We start from the raw sequence: 25,971 nt of genomic DNA, 5'->3' as shown, positions 1-25,971 counted from the left end.
CTCATGTACTATAAATGCTGACGAGAAGCTTAAACAGGCCTCGTGGCTTACCAGTAGGGTCCTGTTCTGGCTTCTTTCTCCTTTGTCAGCTACATGGCATCTCCCTGACTCCGCCTACTCTCTATATCTCTGTTTGGATTTTCCACCTGGCTTTACTCTGCTAAGCCATTGGCCAAAACAGCTTTATTCATTAACCAATAAAAGCAATACATAGGGCTAGAGAGATGGCTCAGAGGTTAAGAGCACTGACTGCTCTTCCAGAGGTCCTGAGTTCAATTCCCAGCAACCACATGATGGCTTACAACCATCTGTAATGAGATCTGGCACCCTCTTCTGGTGTGTAGGAAGCAGAATGTTGTACACATAATAAATAAATTAATTTAAAAAAAAGCAATACATATACAGAAGGACTTCCCACATCAGGATTATGTAATGTCAATTGTAAACATTACCAGCTTTATCATTTTTGTCTTATCACTAAAAAAGTTGATTATCTGAGTGCTAAGACATAGGTCTTAGAAAAATCTAATAAAACAGAGCACAAAGATCCAAATTTAGACAGAAAAATTTAATGGAGAACAATTTCAGCACTGCATTATAAGGTTAGAGAGGAACAGCCTAAGGTTTTCAAACAACCAACCTTAATATATACAATAATAACCTTACAGGAATTGTGAAATGGCAGACTCTGTTAACAGCTAAGTGGACTCCCATGCCAATGTTAGATTTAAGGAAATGCAAGGAAGCAATAGTCTAATAAGGCATGCATTCACCTTTTGTGAATCAAATGTTAAATTTGTGGTCAGTTTATAACAGAAATATCTCTAAAGACTAGATAGAATTGGTTAAAGGTGTTTTAGAGCATGGTACACAGTTACAGTGGAGTACCTGGCACAGAAAGAGGCTAGGATTATTGAACGGAGTAAAGCTGGAGGTAGGGAAATTTCCCAGTATCAAATTCTTGGAGGAGATTATGCTACTATAGAAAGGCAATGTCTATATGATGACTATGCCCTGGCTTTATGTCGTGCAGCAGCTTTGAATGTTTGGGACAGAATTGGAGAAACAGGAAAATAAATTGAGTCATTTGCTAAGTTATGCAGGGCCCAAAGGAAGCCATTATGGATTTTTTACAAAGACTGACATCAGCAGTAAACAGAATAATACCAAATTCAGTAGCTATAAAAATAATAATTGAATCTCTGGCTTTTGAAAAGGACAATCCTCTAAGCAAAAGGATAATTAGGCCATTAAAGGTAAGGTCAGTACCTCTGGAGGAATGGATTTGAGATACAACTAATACTGAACCTCATGACCATGATGATGCATGGGGAGGAGAGCTGATTTCCAGAGTACTGAAGAAAAACAAAATATCAAGTGTTACAACTGTAACAAATAAGGTCACTTTAAAAGGAACTGTAGACAGGGCGTTCCTAGAAATAATGGTTTTTTTCTAAGAATAATCCATTCGAATACCTCTCCCTTCTGGATTATGTAGAAGATGTGGCAAAGGCAGGCACTGGACCAACGAACAAGGAAAATTCAAGGTAATCCTTTGCCATCGGGAAACAATTAAAAAACAATGTCTATTATAAGAAATTATACTGTTCTGGGTAATGGAACAGCTATAGAATAGAGAACCAAAAATTCAAGAGAAACCATAAAGCAAGTATTTTGGCAAAGTTCTATAAACAAAGACCAAAATTAAAAATATGAATTAATGGTGTTGTCATTGAAGGTCTGGAAAACACAAATGCAGATATAACAATAATTTGATCCGAATCTTAGCATCCAAATTGGCCTCTTCAGGATGTAAATATTCAGTTTTCAGGGATTAGAACTTTATCTCAGGCAAAGCAGGGCGTGAGATAGGTTGAATGTATATGGCCAGCAGGACAGAGAGAACTATTAAAACCATACATGGTTAACAAAGCAATGAATTTGTAGGGATGTGGATTTGTTACAGTAATGGAATACTCAGATTAACATTTCCCTAACATAGAAACAAACCATAAATTAATGTATGTTTCTGGGAAAAATATTACAAGGTAGTATTATAAAGAACAGTCACCAACCATTCAGGTTGTACAAGAGCAGGGCCCAACAGCTGCTGATATTTCAAAGGCACCAACAGCCGTACCTTTAAAATGGTTGACAGACAAATCTGTATGGGTTAAGCAATGACCTTGAACAGAGAAAGTGCAGGTAAAGGAGTAACTAGATGTTCAGCCTATTGAAGAATCAACCAACTCTTGGAAATTCTATATCTTTTGTTTAAAAAAATCTGGAAAATGGAGAATGATAACAGATCCAAGAGCTGTTAATAAGGTGATTCTGTCAATTGACTCTCTACAGTCTGGCATTCCTCTGTCTTCTCTATTGCCTAAAGGATTGTCTCTTATAGTTGATTTAAAAGATAGTTTCTTCACTATACCTTTACAAAAAAAGAAAAAAAAAAGACAGCGAAAAATTTGCCTTCAGTGCCTACTTATAATAATCTTCAGCCTGCTTAGAGACATCAATAGAAGGTTCTCCCACAGGGGAATGTCCAATAGCCTCACGCTGTGCGAATATTTAGTAAGTCAGCCATTGGAAATGATACGTAGGCAATTTCCATACTCTATAGTTTACTATTACATGGGTGACATTTTACTGATTCAGATATAGGTACTTTAGAATAAATGTTTGAAGAAAATTTTGCCTTGTAGTAAATTACAAATTGCTTCTGAAAAAAAATACAAAGAGGAGATTCTATTAATTATTTAGACTATAAAATAGATGTACAAAAAGTTAGACCCCAAAAGGTGCAAATTAAGAAAGATTGATTACAGACTCTTAATTACTTCCAAAGATTGCTAGGAGACAATTCCCATCTATGGCCCACTATTGGGATATGTCCTGATAACCTGATTAATTTAAACAAACCCTTAGATGGTGACAAGGACTTAAGTAGTCTCTCAGATGAAGATGAGAGAAAACTGGCATTGATCAAAGAGAAATTACAGAAGACATATGTGGATAATATGGATCCGAATCTTAACTGCATTCTAGTCATACTATCCTCCAAACATTCCCCTACAGGAATTTCAATGCAGAGGGAAGATATTATCTTAGAATGGATCTTTTACCACATAAACCAAGTAAAAAATTAAAAACTTATGCAGAAAAGGTCTCTGAGTTAATTCTAAGAAGAAAACTGAGAGTATATCAATTAGCAGGAATAAACACATCAGAAATTAGAGTACTTTTCAATAACAATGAAATTGATAAATTATGGGAAGAAAATTAAGTCTGGCAAAGAGCTTATAGTAATGGGGGGGGATTAATAACAACTATCCCAAAAGCAAGAGAATTCAACTTTTAAAAATAACTAGCTCGAGCCATCCTCACATTGTACAGGATACATCAATAACTGGAGCCCCCACAGTCTATACCAATGCAAATAAGTCAGGAAAGACAAGTTAAAAATCAGAAAATTAAAGTAAAGTAAATCAAAGCCCTTATGATTCTGTCTAAAAGTCAGAATTATATACTATTCTCATGGTACATGAGAGATTTTAAAGAACCTCTCAACATAGTTACTGATTCGCAAAATATGCAGAAAGAGTTGTACTGCAATAAAAAACCGTTAGATTTATACCAGATGATACAGAACTGACTTTATTATTTATTCAGTTACAAGATACAATCAGGAGTAGGAAGCATCCAAAGTAAATAACACAAATCCGATGCCACGCAGGTCTGCCAGGTCCTCTAGCACAGGGTAATGCAGAAAACAATCAGTTATTGATTGGAAATGTGCTGACGGCCTCAGAATTTCATTAAAAAACATACATCAATATCAAAGGTTTTAAAAAGGACTTTTCCATCAAATGGCAACAAGCCAAGGAAATAAAGGAAATGCCCTACTTGTTCTTAATACAACCAAACACCTCTACCAGCAGAAAGTAACCTAAAGGATACTCAAAGAAATGAAATCTGGCAGATGGATATGTTCCGTTTTGTAGAATTTAGAAAACTAAAATGTGTATACCATACCACTGATACCTATTCAGGTTTTCAATGAGAAACTGTTTTAAGTTTGGAAAAGGCTGATTCAGTAATCACACACTTGCTAGAAGTTATGGCCATCATGGGTACACCTGTACAAATAAAGACAGATAATGCTCCAGCATATGTCTCTAAGAAAATGAAACAGTTTTTTGCTTCTTATAATCTAAAGCATATTACGGGTATACCACACAATCCTACAGGACAGGCAGTTTTAGAAAGGTCAAGTCAAACTCTAAAGGATATGTTAAATACGCATAAAGGGATGATAAATACCCCCAGAAATATATTGCATAATGCTTTATTAACTTTGAATTTTCTAAATGTTAATGAAAAAGGAACAACAGCTGCAAAGAGACATTGGATAGTAGAACATACTACAGAATTAAGTCAGCCAATATACTTTAAAGAGGTATTGACCTCAGAATGGAAACCAGGACATCTGTTACATTGTGAAGAGGTTTTGCTTTTTTTTCCACAGAAGAAAAGCTATGGATACCATCAAAATTGATAAAGATTTGATTTGAACAAGACAAACCTCTGAATTAATAGGGATGATAGTTCATGAAACAGCATGGCTGTTTAATCTAAACTAACCAATAAAACTAAGGACTGCTTTTCACTTGATCAGATATAACTTGCCAAAAGAGAACCTCCCCCAAAATTAGGGCTGGGGAAGGGTTTTGCTTCTATCTTTTCAGGAGAATAAATGTTCCAGCTAAGGAATCTGAAGACCACTGGACAAATGAAACATCTGAAGAAAAAGGACAAATCATCCAGAAAAATGTCTGAGGAAAAGGTGCAAATCGGCCTATTAGTATATCACACTTCCAAGAGGATAAAATTTCATCAGTCTTCCCAAATGCTTGTTTTTGCTGTTCTCTACAGACACATAATGCAAATGGTCCTTTTGCAGTCGCAGTCCAATTAGAGACAAAACCCAAGCATGCTTATAAAAGTGAGATCCAAAAGCTCTGTCTTATATACGAAGTACCACCTGATATGAGACAGAAGAAAAACAAATATTTAAGGACTATTCTTATTGCCACTAATCTCATTATCCCTTGATTTTTATATTGACCCCACAAGGATGATTCCTCCAGGACTAAGATAACACCACTAGACTAAAAAACATCTAAATATTGGCTTTGAACTACAAACTGCTCAGAACAATTTCAAAGTAGCTAGCTAAGATGATCCAGCCTCACAGACTGCTCTAGCCAGGCCTTGGGACAAGCCCTGCACTTTCCCATTACGCAGAGACTGAACAACAAATACAGCTACCCTCTCAGGACTTGACAACCGAAAATTTTCTTTTCAGGATCCCCTAAAGATGCTGTCGTTCCCAGAATACAATGCTCACATTCCCAAGAGGTGGGGTGGGTGGTTTTTGGTCATTCAATGGGTTATGGATATTTTTCATTATTTAGGGGGATGGTTACAAAATATTATTGGTGATGGTCAGGAGGTAAGTTGAACAAAGGAGATTAAATTCAGAGGTTTTTTTTTTTTAAGAAAAAAAGGAGGATACAGATATGATCAAAGGGTAGATTTTTGAATCTACTTTTAAAAAGCAACTACTAGTTTTAAATGTTTGACACTGGATTAGACTTTTATACATTGTATGCAAATTTTGTATATTGATACAAATTTGAGATTAATTTTGTTAGAACATACTATACATACATTTCTACTCTCATTCAAGGTACTGTACCTATACAACTCACCTAACAATGTAATACAAATTTCTAATCCCTGAAAATTATTACCAACTGTTTAGGATGATAATGAAATGCAGGTTAGAATTAATCATCTATTATAATCGACCTTGTAGTCACATTAGGTATGTATTCAAAGTCAAACAAGCATACATATTAGATAGACAGGTTATCTTCAAGCACATCAGAGATCTACTAAATATGGAATTTAAGACATCTTAAAAACATAAGTTCTTTTTTTTTTTTTAATGAAAATGAGACATATCTGCTCCTGGCAGCACCAATCTCTTCAGAGAAGATAATAAACATCAAAGAAACTCCACATGGAGTTTACCTTCTTTGTGTCTAAAGTAAGCAACTGGCTAAGAAAATGTCCTTGCCTCAACAGATGACAGGACACTGTTGTAACTGAACAAGCAGGACACAAAAGAAAGTAACTGCCAAACATTGCCGAGACAAGGTAGGACAGCCCTTCAGAATACTCCACAGAAAAGTCTATTGAATATGCTAGGCTTGTAGGCTGAAGATGGGTGCCCCAACATTGCAGAGAAACCTTGGGTGACTGTCCATACAGCCAGCTGTTTGTTATTTCTTATACTTTTTGGAATGTGTGCTCATACTTCCTGCTTACTCAGCTAATATTATTTCCTTCTTGGATCTCTGAGGGAGTTGCAGACTAGATATAGTTTTCCTTGTTTACCAGACAGAGAAAGTAAGTTATGATAGAAAGTGAAATAGATAGAAGACTTTAGCCTCACCAAGATAAGATAGATATGGAGTACTTTCTCTGTATGTGTCAAATGGAAATGAACTGGACACTGTTGATATATTTATTGCCTGTATATATTGAATACAGTTATTGTACTTATTGTATATAATTTTTCTTATATTATTTACAGCCTTTTTTTAATTTGAGACAAAAAGAAAAAATCTAGTAATATTTCATTTGTATTTTAATAAATAAAGCTTGCTTTAAGATCAGAATGAAAAACTAGTCACCCATACAGGCCAGGCAGTAGTGGCACACACCTATAATCCAAGAAGCCACACTAGTTAGCGACAGAGGCTGGGTGGTGGTGCTTCCTGCCTTTAATCCCAGCACTAGAGAATGTTAAGGCGGGATGAGACAGGAACTCACTCTCTTTCAGTCTAAAGAATTCGGAGAGGTAAGAGCTCTCTAGTGGTTTGGTTGTTCTGTTTTTCCTGTCTTCAGGCTGAATCCCAATAACGATCTCTGGATTTTATTATCTGTGCTACAGTCTACCTCTGAGCTACATTCACAGCTCAACCAATTTTATACAACCTTTTCATTTCCTTTAGAAATTGTGGTTTTCATGATTTCAACTTCCAGAACTGCAACATTCAGAACCTTAATCTCTTGGGATTATCATTTTTAGGATTTTAGATTTTAGGAATTTTTATCTTTTTGTATTTCAACATTCAGAATTCTAGCAATTAAAATGCCTTTTAGATATGGACTGGCACCACCTACTTAAAAACACCCCAAATTACACTTTAGGAAAACACTTCAAGTTGATCCAGATGGCTGTCATCACTATCATTAATACAGTAAGAAAAACATTCATACAACTGTATACATGTATTATTCAAGAGAAAAAGTTGGAAAATGTCTTATAAATAGAATGATTATATATGTACCATACCAAAGGAAACAGGAAAAATCTGAAAACCATACACAGATTTAGCAAAGTGGCAGGATATAAATTAACTCCATAAAAATCTAACACCATTCCTTTTTATCTACAGAGACAGAAGGTCACCCTCAAAAAATAACAACAATAATAAAAAAATCAACATGAAGTACTTGATATTTTGTTAGAGCTCCCTATTTTAAATATGTTCTAAAAGCAGGGCAATTATAAAAACCAAGGCAACTTCTGCTTATTGATTTCCCCAGTCTAAAGTTAGGAAGATCCTGGTCACTGAAATGGCTAAACTCCTGTAAGTTTTAAAATCAGTACAGAATTTCTTCTAAGCTTGGGTAATAAAGCATAATCCTCCAGAATCTGTAACACTTCCTGTAAAATAAACAAACTGTTGAGCTGTATAAAACAAAGGACCAAGTAATTAATCTCATATTAGGCCTATCCACATTCCCCTACAACACCTTCTTAATGTAGTATCATTTCTTAGCAGTAAACACAATATTTTATAAAAGTGACAAATAACAAGTAAATATATGTAATCAAATGAAGGACAGAAACTATAAATTTAGAGAAAGTTATAAAATGCTAAAACACAGGCTGGAGGTGTAACTCAATGGTTAGAACACTTTGCGTGGCTTGCTCAGCCTGCTTTATTATACAGCTCAGGACCATCTACCTACCAGGAGTGGGTGGTACCATGCACAATGAGTTGGGCCCTTCCACATCAATCGTTAATCAAGAAAGTCTGTGTATAGGTTAAACTGCTGCAGGTATTTTCACAATTGAGGTTCTCACTTCTCAAATAACTCTACTTAGTGTCAGGTTGACAAAAACCTAACCAAGATATAATCATAAATTAACAAGGAAAATAGTAAGAAACTCAACTGGGATGAAAAATGGCAAGGATTAAAGTATTTCTGCAAAGAGATCTAAAGATGGCAGAAATGTAATGAAAAAAAAAAGATCCTTCTCACACCAGAAATAAAACTCATACATTCTTAGGCATATTTCTAGGTATTTTTAAGTATGAGATATTTACTTAAAGAAGGGAAATATTAATCGTGAAGACTTAAGACATAAAAATCCCAACTACCACCGGTCGGTGGTGGTGCACGCCTTTAATCCCAGCACTAGGGAGGCAGAGGCAGGCGGATCTCTGTAAGTTCAAGACCAGCCTGGTCTACAAGAGCTAGTTCCAGGACAGGCTCCAAAACCACAGAGAAACCCTGTCTCGAAAAATCAAAAAAAAAAAAAAAAATCCCAATTACCACCAAGGTAAATGTAAACATAATAAAAAGCAGGAATGTTCATGGGCATGCATATGTAAAATCCAGAAATATGTTCAGTAAATTATAAATTGATTTGTAAAACTTTTGTAGATGGTTTGGGAAAAGAAATACTTTTATTTTCTGTATTTCTGTAATCTTGATTGGTATGTGTATATAGGTATATGAATGTATATATATTTTAAATGTTATATACTTTCTTCTAAATGTAAATCTTAGTTTTCACAAATAAAATCTAAATTTAACTTTGAATTCTGAATTTAAAGTCTTTTTTAAGAAACTGAGGTTTTTAAATTGCTTCTTCATTGTCCAACTCTTTCTACAATTAATCTTAAAGCATAGTTATAAACACTTTTTTAAAAAATCAATATAGATTGTTTGATTAAAACAAATGTCCACATAACTATCTGAATTTCAATGATCATAATGCTCATTTCTTTCTAAAGCCTAATACACAAAATTAAATAAAATGTTAAGCAATCAACTGTATTCTAACTATCAAAACACAGGAGACTAGGAAATAAAAATAAAATAAAAAACTAGACCACTATAAAACTATCTGAGACTAACTGAGTCATTTAACACTAAGCATATTAATCTTAAGAGTCTACAAATTCCTAAACCAGGCAGTGGTGGCACACGCCTTTAATCCCAGAGTGAGTTCCAGGAGAGTCAGGGATACAAGAGAAACCCTGGGGGGGGGGGGGGGACGACGAACAAACACAGTGTACAAGTTTCTAAGAAAATTCCAAGACAATCCAGTGAAGAATATAACACATTTTTTTTCTTGAAAACTTGGGGCTGAATATCAATTTTTGAACCATCATATGCAAAGTCAATGCTTTTTTGGAAGAAACTCAATTCTACAAGAGTCTGTGATTCTGACGCTGGATTCTCCAGTTTGTGCAACCTTCTCAGAGTGCTCAACTTTTCTGAGCAAACTACAGAACGAAACAGTAACATATGTTGACTTCCATACTGTAAGGTGGAACTAGAAGCTGGAAGAACAGAGCGAGAAAGAACTGTCTCCAGGACAAGGAGTTCCTTCTTATGATTTCTATTTCTTTGTATTCTGCTCTCCTGTCCTTATAAGGCTGTGGAGTTAGTGGACTAGTGGGATATAATTGAACTAATGCAGTATCAGTTTGACAATGTTTTAATTTTTACTGCATCAAAGATGATGAAAACAGCCATTTGCCCAAAGATATCTTCATCCTCCAAAATGAAAATCCCATTCTCTAGCTAGAGTGAGAAGCAAAGAGCTGCCTTTCTAACTTTCCCTTTTTGTTTTAATACCACTATTGTTTATATTATTATTTAATTCCACTTTTCTTTTTTAAAAAAAAAAAAAACAGGGTCTCACCATGCAGTCCTGGCTGGTCCAGATTTCAATCTGTAGACAGGCTGAGCACAAACTTGAAAAAATCTGCCTGCTTCTGCCTACCTAAGCTGAGATTTAAAAAAAAATGTAAACCACTATATCTGGCTGGTTCCACTTTTTTAAACTGTATGTATTTACGGGCTATTGAGATGCTTTGATAGATGCATACACTGTACAGTAACATCATCATTAACACTTACTCTGATATGTACTGGAGATAATTTTTTGAGGTACAGAGAAAATTGCTGAAGTCTAAAGAGGTCAAGAACAGGCCATGCTATTAATTGCTACATCCCAAGTCCTACAACAGTCACCTGCAAATATTAGTAGCAGAGGCTCAATAAATATCTACATCAATTGAACAGATGTATAAGAAGTAATTAAACAGGATTCAGTGGTCCAAATGACAAAATAAGTACTCCAAGTAGATATGGTTTATATGTAAAGAAGGATTGCAGTACTCTAGTGACTAGTACTCTAATAAGTAGGATATATGAACAGTCTTATTGTGAAGAGATCTGAGATCTATACTAGGCAAAAAAAAAAGAAAGAAAGAAAGAAAGAAAAAGAATGTCATGAACTAATCAATTTTTAGTTAATTATTTTGCTGCTTAGGCAGTAAGACAGTATAGACTATGTCTACCAAAGAAGACATTACAAATGAAAACTTAGGAAGACCCCTGCTTGAACTGCTAAGGTCAGCGGTACTGGGAATAAAATAATTTAAAATGTTTTAAAAACTACAAAGCATTCACATGCCAATGCATAACCAAAAGAGTACAAGAAAGCAAAAGACTAACTAAAAGTTGAATCAAGGTTAAGAAGGGGCTGGGTGTGGGAAGGAGAGTCATCCTGCTTTGGAAAAATGATTTTACAGTAGATGACCAAATTTCAAATAACAGGTCATCCCTGACATTCACAAAAACTGGACATGTCAGGTTTAACTGAAGAAAACTATCAACATAGCTAAAGATGCACTGGTAGAGACAAAAGGAGTTGTACTGGCTAGAGTAGAAGAGCTAAACCAAGGTATCCTCTGGAGGAAGGGGGACAGCGTAACCCTGCATTCGGCAAACTCCATGGAGACATAAACAAGATCACAGGGGACTGAGAAACAGTGGCACAAAGGGGAGTACAAAGAAAATGAGAAAAAAATGATACAAGAGAACCAGGAAAATACCAGAAGATAATAAATGTGGTCTGTTCAGAGAAGTTTAGACAAATAAAAAGAATGGGAGCAGAGAAGACATTCCCATTCAACAGTGGAGCAGAGAAAGAAAGGGGTTTCCTTTGTTGTTACTGCTTGGTTGATTTTTAAATGGGGAAAGCTAAAATGGGATAACCTAAGAGGACATGAAAGGAAAGTACAGAATGCTTTTTAACTTTAAAAATTCCACAATGATACACTTTTCTTTTTTTAAAGAGGGGTCTCAGATGGGTGGTGGTGGTGCATGCCTTTAATCTCAGCATTCAAGAGGCAAAGGCAGGGCAATCTCTGTGAGTTCGATGCCAGCCTCTTCCACAAAGTGTATTCCAAGGACGGCCAGGAATACACAGAGAAAACTTGTCTCGAAAAATAAACAAAAAAAGGAAGGAAGGAAAAGAAGAAAGGAGGGGAGGGAGGGAGGGAAAAAGAAATCAAGCAGGAAAGAGAGGGGTCTCACTATGTTATCCTAGACTCAAGAGGTCCTCTCATGTCTCAGTATCCCCAGGAGCTAGACAACAAGGCACACCCCCAAGTCAGGCTTGATGGCACATTTTCTGTGAGGCCTCATCAACCTGGGTTGTTCCTGAGTCCTGTGAGCTTTATTTAGTCTCATTGACTTGGCTGGCCTACACATTTTTAATGAAAAAAAGCAGGCTCAGACGGAAGAATTTCATTCCAATTTTAGGGCAATTAAGGCATTTCATTTATCTAAAGGTGCAGAGTACAAAAAGATTAAGATTAAATACCACAATATATTAGTAAGCAATATATAAACAAAATTATAAAAGTAACCATGATAACAATACCTAAATTACTTGTTTTTTGGGGAAGAGGTGGGGTTGTTTGGTTGCTGGTTCTTTCTGACCAGATGCCTTTACAGTGATCCTTCTATATCAACATCCTCAGTCCTAAGAGGCATAAACTACCACACTAGTCTTAAGATATTTTTATTCAAAATAAGACTGCCATGGAAAAAAAAAGTGCAATTAACTATTTAGAAAGAAGAAGAATGGAAAATCTGAGGGTATGGGCTTTTAAAGAAAAGAAAAATGTTACAGGACTCTGTGGATCATAAAAATGTTTTAGGACATGATGCCAAAGGCATTTCCTGATGGTCAGAGTTCAATATGTAGGAGGGGGTTGTGGGAAACAATCCTTATTCACAACTACCAAAACAAAACCACCCCTTAGCAGCCATTTACTGCAGCAGCATCCAGCAGCAATTACGAAGCCAGTGGCATCCCTGAAATGAACCCTGTCAAAATGGTTTGGCAGGGCAGGGCCCAATGCTCTGTATGACAAGAATGCAGAAAGAACTTGCCTCAGATGGCTCTTTCTGCTGGAAGTCACAAGGTACAACTGTCTAGCAGCAAAAGGAACAGATAAAGTATTGGCCTAATAATACTGTATATGTTGTACATTTGCTATGGTCACAGAAAACAAACATCACAGATGTCTGAGACACAAGGCCTGCCTTCAAGAAAATTTGATGGGAGAGAAAATAAACATATATATACACATGTTTATGTTGATACATATTCAATAACACTGTAACTAACATGAGAGCCATTCAATTAAGAATAATTTGTTAGTAACTATTTCACTCTGCTGGGCCTTAAAAAATAAGCCTCTTCAGTAACAGTCTAGCAAAGGAGCAAACATGCCGTGCATGAAACAGATGGAATGATAGTGCTCCACCACTAATCTCTGTTAACCAACAGATTAACCGGTACATTTTCTTGTTTTGGTGAAATACTGTCCAAAGCCCAGAGCACACTTTAGTCACAACAATAGCCATTCTTTGTATTCCTCTATATACTTTGATTTCCACAGAACTGTATATGCTCATCAAGAGTGAAATGGATGGGGGGGGGGGGGATAAACACACCTTTAATCCCAGCACTCAGGAGGCAGAGGCAAGAGAATCTCTGAGATTGAGGCCACCCTGGTCTATAGAGTGAGTTCCAAAACAGCCAGAGCTACACAGAGAAGTCCTGACTCAAAAAAACAAAACAGTCATTGGTTTTCCTGTCAAAAATGTTTACGTCACTGCTATAGTTTAAATGAATTTAACTAGATGATTTATCTAGAAAGCGGGCAGGGGAAGGAAGGGAAGGCAGGAGGAAGGTAGGGTGGGTGGGTGGATGAATGGATAGGAAGATTCTAGGAAGGCAGAGGAAGAAGAGTCACCAAAAATAACACTGTCAAAACAGATGTGGGAGTAACAACTGTGCAACACTAAGGAAAGGGCCACACAAGTCTTAAGATGTTTGCTTTTAGTGTGCTTTACTGAAGAAAAACCAAAACCAAAATCCTAACAGCATGTTATAATTGTGGTTTATTCAGGAATGACAACACAAAACTCTAACTGGCATTTTTTTTAACATTTTATTTATTTACTTCGATGTGTGTTTTGCCGGCAAGTATTGTGCATGGAGTGCCCTCGGAGCTCAGAAGAAGGCATCTGATTTTTTTGGGCTGGAGTTACATATGGTTGTGAGCCGCCATGTGGATGCTGGGAATCCATCTATGGGCCTCCAGAAGAGCAGCCAGTGTTCTTAACCATTGAGCCACCTTTCTAGCCCCTTTAGCCAGTAGTCTTAAAACAAGTGAAGGGCAAATAAACCTGGTCTTACACCAACAAATAACTATATAAATATATCTTAACTTTAAAATGTTAAGATACTGTTTTAAACATCTTTTCTAACAACATGATTACTCATATTAAAAGCTTAACATATATGTGTATATATACGTGTGTGTGTGTCTGTGTGTGTCTGTATGTGTATTCTCAAGCTGCATGATACTTCTTTGTGTCTGGAAGTCAAACATATTTTCCAGAGAAAGTCACTGGTGATCAGAATTTAGGAGGCAGAACATTCCTATACACTGACCAAGAAGTATGAAAGAAAATGAAAATGTCAAAATACTTCTTCCTACTTACTCTGCCCAAAACCATGATCAACTTGTTCTATGGCGTAACATTTATTCTCTCTCATTTTTGGAATTATTTGGAAATAATCAATACCTTCTACATACAGTTTTATAAAGATTAAATTTTAAATGTGAAGTATTTAAATAGCAATGTATCTGACACATGGTACTCAACAAACAAAATGTTGCTTATAGAGGGTAAAGAAGACAGCAGTCAGAGTAGTGTGCTGACTGCTGGGAGGACAGGTGCCTCCTCTGACTAGCCCTATCCTTTCAAGTTCATGAGGTGCTGACCCAGATCTCCAGGCTCTTCCTTAGCTTTATAGGAATCCACATTCCTTAGGAGCAGGTTTGGGTTGTGCCTGTAATTTAAGGTCCTTTACTCATAGCACAACCTTCTCAACCTTCTCATTTAGAAAGCATAAGCCAAACAAAACAGAGAGAGAGAGAGAGAGAGAGAGAGAGAGAGAGAGAGAGAGAGAGAGAGAGAACAATTCAGACAGCGCTGTACTTTTCCATCAAGTGAAACTGGTATCACCTTGTAGAATCTGACGTCATGTTTATTTCTCCAAAGTAGATATACTGGTGTTGGATCCAATTTCTACCTCATGCAAATGAGTACTAATGGAGCCTGTGTGATCCGCGGTGAGACATTCCCTCTGGCCCTTCCTTGGAAAGGCTCTCTCTAGTGTAATTATGCCAAGAATGGATTTGCCACACCCAAAATACCTACTCCATCCACACTTGCTCAACACTTCCCCAGCTTCACCTTCCATGGCTCCTACCTAGACCTTCGCTTTTCTCCCCACTGCATCTCCTGAACGAAGTACTCCTTTTTCAAATTGCTTCCAGCTTCCTTTGCAATAAAATTTCCTCCTAATCAATACTACCTAATATCCATAGTCTTATTCAGATAAAGTTACGTAATGAAAGTTAAACCTTATTGCCTTAACTCTCTGCATAACAGCAAATATAGTTGGCACACTTAAATTATTCTGTCCTCACACAGAATATATAGAACTGGCAAAGAAAACCTAATAACCAAAACATTATACAAATTTGATGCCTGATCAACATACAAACCATACTAAACTATATACACTTAATCTAATTATGCTACTAGCCTTGGAACAAACGCAAAGGCTCAAAATTTGAGTGTTTTTAAAGAAAACAAGGTTTATTTCAGTATTCCCTACATAAAAATTAAAACTGTTGGTTTCATCTCCAACACTGCATATAACCAGGTATGGTAGCACATACCTGTAAATCCCAGCAAGGGAGGCAGAAAGGAGGGTCAGAAGTTAAAGGTCATCCTCCACTACATACAGTTTTCAAAGTCAGTCTGAGGCACACTGTGGATGAGGTGGAGGAACGAATTGTAAATAATATACTTAAATACTTCTGAGGAGCACAATTGTTTAAGACTTAAGTCCCTAACTACATCATTTCTTCAGTATATCATGAATTCTCCAACTTGAAGGGGAAAAAAAAAAAAAAACACTTTCCAAGTGATAAGAATTTAAACTGCAAGAGCCATTCAAAATACACATAGCCATAATCTTATCATTTACTTGGTTCTTTGAAACCAGAAGCAACTACACAAAGAAAACAACAAAACAGGGGGCTTTGGTATAGCAAGCAGGCCCAGGGCTAGGGACTAAGACTAAGTTCAAACTAAGTCTATCCCAACTGAGACTACTTATAGTCTAAATTTTCTTCAAAGACAAAATATTCCTAGGGCAGAAAACAAGTAGAAACATGGGTTTGGGAGGTAAGTTCCAGAATTCTCCAATTACAAATGCTTCAACGAAACATTCAGATTATTAAACTAACATCCAAAGAGTTAAAAAAAAAAAGTGTGCACTTTTCCTCCTATCTGCCCGTCCATCTTCCTCAGCTGCTCTCTTCTCCTCTATGTCTAATGCATACACACTCAGCACTATCACTACTGCTATGCTAGCCTGTCCGTTAACATCAGCACCTCGTAGTTCTCAAACCACTACATTCAGTGCAGAGAGTAGAGCAGCTACTATGACAACTGAATCACTTAGCTTCTAAAACATGTTAAAGAGATCATATAAGTTAATGCATTCTGTCCAGAGACATCAACCAAGTAGAGCTAACCACTTGTTAGGCTATCAATATATCCCTACAATATTATCCACTTTTATCTCATTTATTATGGTGTGTGCACAAGCATGCTCCAGTGTGTATTAATGGAAGTTAGAATTGGTTTTCCCCTTACACCATGTGATTCCAAAGTTCAAACACTGACTGGTAGGCTTAGAAGCAAGCACCTTTCCAGGAGAGTACCTCACTGACCCATACTTTCTATTTCTTAAACCCTCATCTATCCTGCTTGGTTTGCATATTATCACCAACATTTTATAAATAAAGCCTACAAAAACCCTAAGTGACAGAGCTGTCTGGCTCTAAGGCCCACATTCCGCGCTGCCAACTTATGATGGTCAAAGATTGTGCCACCATCTGGAGAGGTGACCCAGGTAAGAATTTCCAAGGATCTCAACGGCAAGGTTTTTGGGTTTTTTTGTTTTAATGGCCTAATCTGAAACGTGGACACCATGAGCAGGAGTCATAAACCAAAAGCAAAGGGATCTATCCAGATTATTTGGTCTCTCAGACACTTCTCAAAGACCACAAAGTCAAGAATTTTGCTTTAAATTCTGCCTAAAGGACACACATTCTAGAGGGGAACTGTGGGTCTCCCTCTACTACTAGAATTCAAAGAAATATGAATAGGGAATTTAGCGGTGATGGTTCATAACCCAATACCCAGCAGATGGAGGCAGGAGTCTGAGGCTAGTCTGAGTAACAATGCAAGACCTTGTATCAAAAAAAAAAAAATCTAAACAAATAATCAAATGAAAAAAGTTGCGGGCATTGGTGGCACATGCCTTTAATCCCAGCACTTGGGAGGCAGAGGCAGGCGGATCTCTGTGAGTTTGAGACCAGCCTGGTCTACAGAGCTAGTTCCAGGACTAGCTCCAAAGCCACAGAGAGAAACCCTGTCTCAAAAAACCAAAAAGAAAAAAAAAAAAGAAGAAAAAGAAAAAGAAAGAAAGTTTAGGGTTACACAGGCATTATCTCTTGATATGAGGGAGAGCTTTGAGTATTATTTTTCCCAAAATACATACCGAGGACATTCTTATTATATTGTGAGACTAAGAACAGAGAATTCAGCAACTTTTTCTACTGAAAACAGCTAAAAATTCTGGAGAAAATATTATAACAATTTTCTTTAAAACAACATAAAACTGACAAAATAGCAAAAAATATCTGGTCAAAATTACAGAGAATATGAGAACCCTGGGAGGTCAGAAATAAAAGCTTTTGTATACAGACCAACCAGAACACAGCAGCGCATCACATCAGGCTGAACAATGAAAGAAACCAAGGACAAAACAACAACCCAGACCATGCAGAGTGGACAGCTGGTGGATGACATAGCTCACATTTGGGAAAGACACTACAGGGCTTATAATCACCAGGCAGAGACGGCGGAGTGTGTCTGTTCTCAATACACTTACAACCCAATCCTAAACATATGAGTGATCCAAATGCCCCAAGAATCAACTTTTGTTTAAGGCAATACTGAACTAGTAATTCATCCAATTACTAGTAATCTACCAAAAATCAATGCAAAACCTTTGGAAATTCAGATTAATCTTATACTTTTCCAAGGAAGAAAGCAGCAGCACACAAAGCCAAACTCACAAAGGAACAAGTCATTGTGAGCAAAGAGCAAGGGGAACAATCCACCTCAAACCTAAGAAACCGACAAAATGACACACACTGGGGCTAGGAAGATCATCCTTGGAAATATCTGCAAAGACAACGGCATCATCAAAAAACAAGAACCAGACTGCGAAAGGATCCAAATCAATGTCAACAGTAAGCCAAGCTAAAACACTACATAGCCATAACAGACAGAAATGAACTGAAGAGGGAAATGGTGCACTGGAAGGTAAGTCAGAACATTAGCCAGAATCAAGGGTGGAGATTCACGACAGAAACCATAGAGAAGAAAGGAGAAGGAAGGCCTAAGATACACGCAGCCGTGCTCAGTGTACCAGGAGGCCTATCTAAAAAAATTATAGCCGGACATTCTGTAAGATAATCAGATTTAAAGAGTATAACAAAATTCTATACAAACAGAATCCATATTCTGGGGGGAAAAAATCAATAAAACACAAAATACCAGAAACAGAGAAAAAAATGTAAATGTATCTAACCAGAAATCAGTGAAACATATTAAAATCATTTTTTAGATTAAAAAAAAAAAACAGCAAGTGTAAGTGTGACTGATTACTTCAGAAGGCTTTAGGGATAAAAAGAGACACTGGGGCTGAGTTTAGCTCAGTGGCAGAGGGTGTGCTTAGCATGCCCTGGGTTGAATCTAAAGGAAGAGGACAAAAGAGGAGGAGGGAGAGGTGGCAGAGGAGGTAAAGAATCTGAAAAGACTCTAAAAAAGAAAAAGCCTGTCAAAATATCAGAAGACAAAAGTGACAGCGCTTATACAAAACCCACTTCATTCTTGGTCATTTAACCTCTCTTGTTACCTAAAAAGTTTGAATTACTTCCGAAGTTCATTCCACCTCAAAGATTACTGTCATTATATACTTCAGTCAGTAGGAGGTGAGTCAAACGATAATAGGCTACTGCCTAAAAATAAAATGCTAGCTATCACCAGAAAGAACAATGGAAATTAACAGAAATTATGTCTCATATTCTATAAAAAGCCTTCCATATACTGAATGCCAACACGTGTTGAAATCTGCCAAACTTCTTTATATACACTGTGTATGTGTGTGAGAGAGAGACAGAGAGACAGAGAGGCAGAGAGGATAAAAAAGGGAAAAAAAAACACTAAGTATTTATTGCCAATCTTTGTAGCATATTAGAACCACATAGGAACTCCAATAAATGCTAGAGCCTAATTTCTACGATTCTGATTTAACTGATTAAGCCCAGGGGACAGGTTCCCCAGATTATTCAAGAGTGTCATGAAGATTGAGAAAACTGGGGCTGGAGAGATGGCTCAGAGGTTAAGAACACTGCTCTTCCTGAGGTCCTGAGTTCAATTCCCAGCAACCACATGGTGACTCACAACTATCTGTAATGAGATCTGGTGCCCTCTTCTGGCCTGCAGGCATACATGGAGGCTGAACACTGTGCACATAATAAAAGAATTAAAAAAAAAAAAGAAAGAATTAAAAAAAAAAAAGACTGAGAAAACGGAACTGAAATGGCAAACAAAAGGATATGCTTTAAAAGAGTAAAATCCCTGTAATCCCTCCAAAGTATAGTTAAAGATTATGAAATTATCAAGGATATGAATACTACTAAAAACCTATTCACAAAATGATATAATGAGGGTCCATTTGTTCCAAACTTAAAGTAGTTTAGAGAAAAAGTTAAAACAGGTGGTTAGTTTTGTAACATGGTTAGTGTCAAGCTGTAGTGCAAAGCTAAGTGACAGTATCCACTAGAGCTGAGCCACACGGTGGGCTGCTGAGAAAAGCAAGTACATTTGTAGTATAGAACCAATGTTTTGAGCAGACACAAAAGACTACCATTCCTGTTACATGGCTTTGGTGCCAGCACCAGACCCAAAATATTAGACTTCATGGTCTCAGAAGGCACCATCATGCTCTGATTCAAGGTAAACGTATGACTAAAGATTATCCTTTTCTCGAAGGCAATAAATGGGAGTAAAAAGGAACATCATGCATCTCCCACCATTCCCAGCACCTACTTGACTTACAGACCAAGCACATAGGTATTTTAGAATAATCTCACTTCATCCTCACAAGGAAATTTATTATATTCTCATCTTACCAGGAGGATATTAAGGCTCTAAGAGGTCAGACTTTTGGCAAATATATATTATGGGCATGAAATATAATAGTAAATTTAGAGTATGGATTTATTAACAGGTCTATGCCATTGCTGCATTTCATGATATGGGAAATAATTACCATAATTAACAAAAAATGGTCATTTTAAAAGTTCATACATTTTTCACTTAAATGCTCAGTAAACATCAGCTATCTTACGAAGATGTTCAGTAGCAATGCATTTGGATCGTTTTCAGTCCCCTTTTCCTCAAACCTCATATTCTATCCCTCAGCACACCTGGCTAGTTACCTTCCTGTCTATCTACTATACTGCCTACTCTAATAATATGCCAGCAAAATGTACATGCAAAAAAACTCTCCGCTACCACCCACTCTAACTCAGGCCTCAATGAATTAAAACAAGTCTCCTAAATACTCACGCTGCTCCTTCTATCCACCTCCCTGAGCTTATTCGGAATCCCTGCTAAGGTCCCCTTTTTAAAGATGCTCCTTTTGCAAAGGTAGCATTCTAAAGGCTATCCAATCCGCCAGGGCAAACACTATCCTCTGTCCTCATTTGACTCTTCATTTGAAGCTGGCCTCACTAAGCAGCCCATGTCACCCTTGAATTCACTCTATAGTCCAAGGCTGGCCTTGAACTTGTGATCTTTCTCCCTAAGACTGCCAAGTAGCTGAGATTACAGGTTGCCAGACCCAGCCAAAATCCAACATCTTTATAACAAGCAGAATCCAGTACCTTCCTCTGGCGTCCTTTCTTCCCCTCCTCTGCTCCAGCACAGTGGCCTCCCTGCTGTCCCTTTGATATTCTAAGCACCCTCCCTGTTCCTGGCTCTTTCAACTCTTTCTGGAGCTCAGGTACTGCCCTGGAAAATTTCAGCTCAAATGACACCCTGTCTGTGAAGACTTACTTCCTACACCTTTACTTTACCAGAGCGTGTGCTACTCCCAGTGTAGCAGGTAGTCATCACTGTTTACCTGACCCCATGATTAAATTTCACAAGATAAGATCTTGTATCTTCTCCATGCCTAGAACAGGATCCGGCATGAAGTACATACCTGAAAAATATTTGCTAAGTGAAATACAAATTATTAGTGCCAAAATCTAGATTCCTAAACACTCCTGCACAGGGCCTCTATACCACATATGTTCTACTACTTAATCTAAGCAATTCCAGCACTCTGGGGTAGAGACCAGGGCCTCTTCCACTCCCACACAAACATCAAAATCTACGATTAATTACTTCATTTACATGCTTGCTTTCCTGTAAGATGATTTTCAAATTACTAAACCTCAGGTTCTTATTACTCTACAACATGTTCCACATTTGCTGCTGAATCTTCTCTCAGTCAGTCTCCTCTCAAATGGCAGTCAAGTCTCCCACCTACAGTTTATGCACTGCCAAATAAATTAGGGTGCATGCTTCTTGGGGTCTCCAGCACAATGTCTCATACATGGAAAATATTCTCAAATATTATTAGTGCTCTTTCTTCAGCTCCTTCCTTGAACTCAGTGATACCTCGACACTCTTCATTCCTCATGAATCACCAGTTCTCAGGTGCGGGGAAAGCTCTACTATCACGGGAAAGGAGGAAACAAGCTGAAAAAATTCTTTCTGATGTGACTACTTTCTCACTCCCAACATCTAAAGGAGGGAGGAAGTGACAAAGGCCGCCCAGACAGATGAGAACTTGGATTGCCTTTCACAACTCAGCCCTGGCAACTTGAAAGAGCAGGACTGACAGGTTCCTAAAGGGACAAATGAGACTGAATCTTAAAGACACTTCTGTTGACTGGTGTTAATGACTTCGGAAGAGATTTAAAAAAATAAAAGGACACAGACAGACGCATGTGTCATCACAACTCATTTAACTCTTTTACTTCATGCTGTTTCTTCTAGCAAAAGTTCAATGGCACATATAGAAAAAAACATCTAATTTAATATTGATCTAAAGTATATTTTTTAAATTTTCAATTATGTTAACAAATGGCACAAAGACCATGCATTATTGCAAACCCTCCAACAATAATACTTATTATGCTTAGAAAATATTCTACTTTTTTATTTTATTTTAACTTTTTATTTTTTATTTAGTTAGTTTTGGTTTTTCAAGACAGGGTTTCACTGTAGCTCTGGCTATCTTGAACTTGTTCTGTAGACCAGGCTGGCCTCGAACTCACAGAGATCCACCTGCCTCTGTCTCCTGAGTGCTGGGTTTTAAGGCATGTGTCACCACTACCCCACTTATTCTATGATTTTTTTTTAACTTACTCTGGAACAATTCCTTTCATTGGAGCACAAATCAAAAGGTGCTATAAAAAATAAGCAATGTTCTTAATAGCAACAACAGGAAACTTACCTGAAGTTAATTTGGATGTGTGTGCAAATATTAAAGATTGATTAAATTTGGAGATGAACTGTAAAATTTAAGCATCAGAGACTAGAACGAGCAAAGGTAAGATGGTCTGGAACTCACAAAGCTCCTACACATAGCAAGGTAAACATAGATTAACTGCTTGTTTTTAATAAGATCAGTGTTACTTGCTTTATATTCTCTAAACTAGAAAATATGCTAAAACCTCAGCAGATACAAACAAAAATCATCTGCAGCCACCTTGCATTAGTTAGGCGTGCCTTCGATGGTGCCTTGACCTGAGCTCTGTAAGCCTAATTACAGAGCGCATCGCCAGCCAAGGTAAAACTCTAAGAATCAGACTTCTCTGTGTACGCTCAGTTATCTGATTGGGTACCAAATCAGAGAAAACTTACAAATAGCAAATCAAGTGGATACTAAAGACACTTAACAGTGGGTGTGAGAAAATCACCAAAGACACAAACATACAACTTAGAAACTTAAGAAACCGTGCAGGCCGCTCCTCACGTCACTCAACTGCCCAGACCTACCTCCCCGAAGCTAGGCTATCTAAACAGCCGCTGTACCACACTCCATTCCTGTATTCTTATTTTTCCTCACAGAGGTAACTACAGGCCGTATGGTACAGCTCTATTCGCTGCCTGCTCTCCTGACTAGAACAGAGGCTCGCTGAGGGCAGCAGCCTTTTCGGTTTTGTTAATCTGGACTCTGCACACTAGGTGGGCATTCGATGAGCCCTGAGCAAGTGCTAGGTCAGAACGTGACAGAACTGACACCCAGAGAGGTCACAGGATTTCCTCAAGGTCACAAGCTGGCACAGTCTTTAATATAGACCTACTTACTACAACCCTGCCTGTTTGCGCCTTCCATAGCCGCCTGAACACCAAGCCAGCCTCACAAGGCCGTGCACTGCTTAAAGGAGTCTCTTCAGCGGAGTTTTCTTTCTGTTTTTTTTTTTTTTTTTTTTTGTGCAAAGAAAAAAAAAAAGACCAAAAAAAGTAACACACTTCAAGTGCTTCACAAACTAAAACTGTGCTCCAATTTCATGAGCATGCAGGATTAGCCCAAGAAACAGGGAGGCACAACCACTCACAGCTCCTTGGGTTCCTTTGGCAATTAGTGTGTGTTACAAGTTTTATAAACAGCCACTGAATGGCCAGGGAAGCATCAACCTCTCGTTCTTCGCGGGCCCACAACAGCTCCCCTCTGTCAGATGCGCTTTATCTTGCAGATTATGCAAGAAGGCAACGTACCACTGAAGCCCCTTTAGTTCCTGGTAAAGTACATGTCAATCTTGCAAAACACTAAACAGCACATCAACTCTCAGGAAGTTTTGGAGCCTGCGAATAGGTCCATCTCAGACTCAGCTGACTCCCATCAAGTTTCCTTCATTGAAAAACCTGCGAATCTAAACGAAAAGCGGGAGGGGGTGAAGGGGCAGAAAGGGAGTGAAGAGCCATTTTCGGTCAGAAAACTGGAGCTGATCCTGTTAGTACCACTCTAGCCCTACGCCAGCTTTTCGCAGAAAGCCAGGGCCTCGCCGATACAACTTGGGTTGTCTTCTCTGGTCACCTTCCTTGCAGAGAGACTAGGCAACTGCCAAAACCTTTGGCGATGAAATGTCCCTAGACCTCGGGTGCATCACATTGAGCCAGGACGATCTGCTCAGAGGCTCTCAAAACTACTGTCAGCCCAATCAGTTAAACCGAAAGGGACATCCCATGATGTGGCATGGCAAACAGTTGAAATGAACACGGGAGTTGAGAGAGGGAAAACAGCCGATGCAAAGGCTCCGGGAGGGTAAAGGCATTAGGAGAGGGAGCGGGAAACAGGGTCTAGGAAATGGGGTCAGCAAAAGCCAAAGGTGACTGGAGGAAGAGGGGGAGGGGGATGAGATTCTGGAAGTGATGGGCTCGAGGCAAGGGGGAGGGGACGCGAGTGGGCTGGGGGAGGGGGGCGAAGGGTCCGGGGCGGGGCGGAAGAGAGAGAAGAGGCGGGATGAAGATGGCCAGGCCGGGAGGGTCTTTACCTGCAGCTCCGCCCGCTCCACCTCCCACTGGGCTCTCTCCACCTCGAAGCGGGCCCATTCGTGCTGCAGGAAGTGCAAGATCCCGGGGAGGCTGTACTGAGCTCGGGCCGCCCCCGCCGCAGCCGCCCCGTCTCCGGCCGCTGCAGCCTCCGCCAGAGGCCCGAGTCCCTTAGCACCGCCAGCACCCGGGTGGTTGTTGCTGAAGAAGACGCCGGGACCCGCCTGCTCGTCCATGGCGCCCGCACGAACCCCGGGGAGCTCTGCCTAGGCGCCCAGCAGCGGCGGCAAACTGCGGCGGCCAGCTCTGCCTCCTCCCTCCGCCGCTCCCCGCCCACACCCCAGTCAGCAGGGAGCAGCCGCCTGGGCGCGGGGGCCGGGCGAGCCCGTGACGGGCCGGGAAGTGGGTCAACTGCAGCCCACGGGGCTTGCCGGGAAATGTAGTCCCGGGGCGTGGCGAACCTGGCTGCCTGTGGGGCTGCGCCTCTCCGAGGCGGGGCTGAGGCCACGCCCCTTCCTCGCCACGCCCTCCCCTCGGGGCTGCGCGGGTTTCCTCTCCCGCGGTGCGGCGGGGCCGTGCCCTTGGGGCGAGCCGCCGGAGGCTCCCTTCACGCGGAAGTTCGCGGGCGGCGCTCCCTGTTGCATACTCACACGCGGAAGTTATCACTCCAAGTACCAGCCCCAGCTGCACATATTTTAAGGCTTCCTGGTCGTTTGGTTAAGAAAAAAGCTCAAAGCAAGCCATCCGGTGGGTCCTCTCCCTCGTCGCCCATCTGGGGGTTCATCGGAGCCCCGACACCCCTGGACCAGGGGTCACGGTCGCGCCTGCCCTCCTTTCTCCCGAGGGACTCAGTTTTGTTGACAGATCGGTTTTGCTTAGGAGGCACTGTGGTCTCTGCTGAAATTTCACATTTGCGGTTTTGGAGGACTTCTTCCAAATTCTAGTCTAACACTTATAATCTCAAATCCCTTTCTCTGTTGTAATCCTTCGGTGAATTCTGTGAAAGTTTTAGATCTCTAGTAACAAGTGCTGCTTGTTCAATCTCGTTTTTCCCGTCATTGCCGCACAGTTTTTACCCAGTTCACTTGAACAAGCATTTTATTGTCAGTTCTATGTCGTGCCGAGAATATAAAGATAGATGTCACAGTTCTTGTCATCAAAAGGAGATTGACATACATGTAGAGTCACAGAGTCCTACCGGCTACTCTCAGGAGTAGCAAAGTCCCTCTTTGCTTCACTGCGTCCTTGAATACCCAGGAACCGCTTCCTTTCACTTGTCGCTTTCCCAATTTCTTGGGCAATTGACCTTTAACACCAAAGGCACACCAAAATCCTTCCTTCTTAAGTGACTTGCCAGTACTTTCTCTCTCTGTGCTCCTTCATAACTACTATCACTAAAACTTCACACCACGCCGACGGGAGAAAGGAAGATGCCTGAAGAACATTTCA

General features: G+C 39.2%; 1 protein-coding gene across 1 annotated transcript in view; it reads right to left on the bottom strand.

The window, feature by feature from the left end:
• The window catches only part of LOC126514569 (striatin-like), a 46,495-nt gene extending 21,597 nt beyond the window's left edge, over positions 1-24,898 (bottom strand). Inside the window, exon 1 of the mRNA XM_050163539.1 lies at positions 24,525-24,898. Coding sequence (XP_050019496.1) covers positions 24,525-24,758 — 234 coding nt within the window. The 5' untranslated portion in view covers positions 24,759-24,898. The remainder of the gene's footprint in view (positions 1-24,524) is intronic.
• Between the last annotated feature and the right edge of the window lie 1,073 nt (positions 24,899-25,971).

Source organism: Alexandromys fortis, unplaced genomic scaffold, assembly GCF_014885135.2.
Source record: "Alexandromys fortis isolate MF-2015 unplaced genomic scaffold, M_Fortis_MF-2015_v1.1 scaffold_136, whole genome shotgun sequence".
NCBI classification, from domain to species: domain Eukaryota; kingdom Metazoa; phylum Chordata; class Mammalia; order Rodentia; family Cricetidae; genus Alexandromys; species Alexandromys fortis.
Note: the sequence above shows the minus strand (reverse complement) of the source record. Positions and strands in the feature narration are given on the sequence as shown.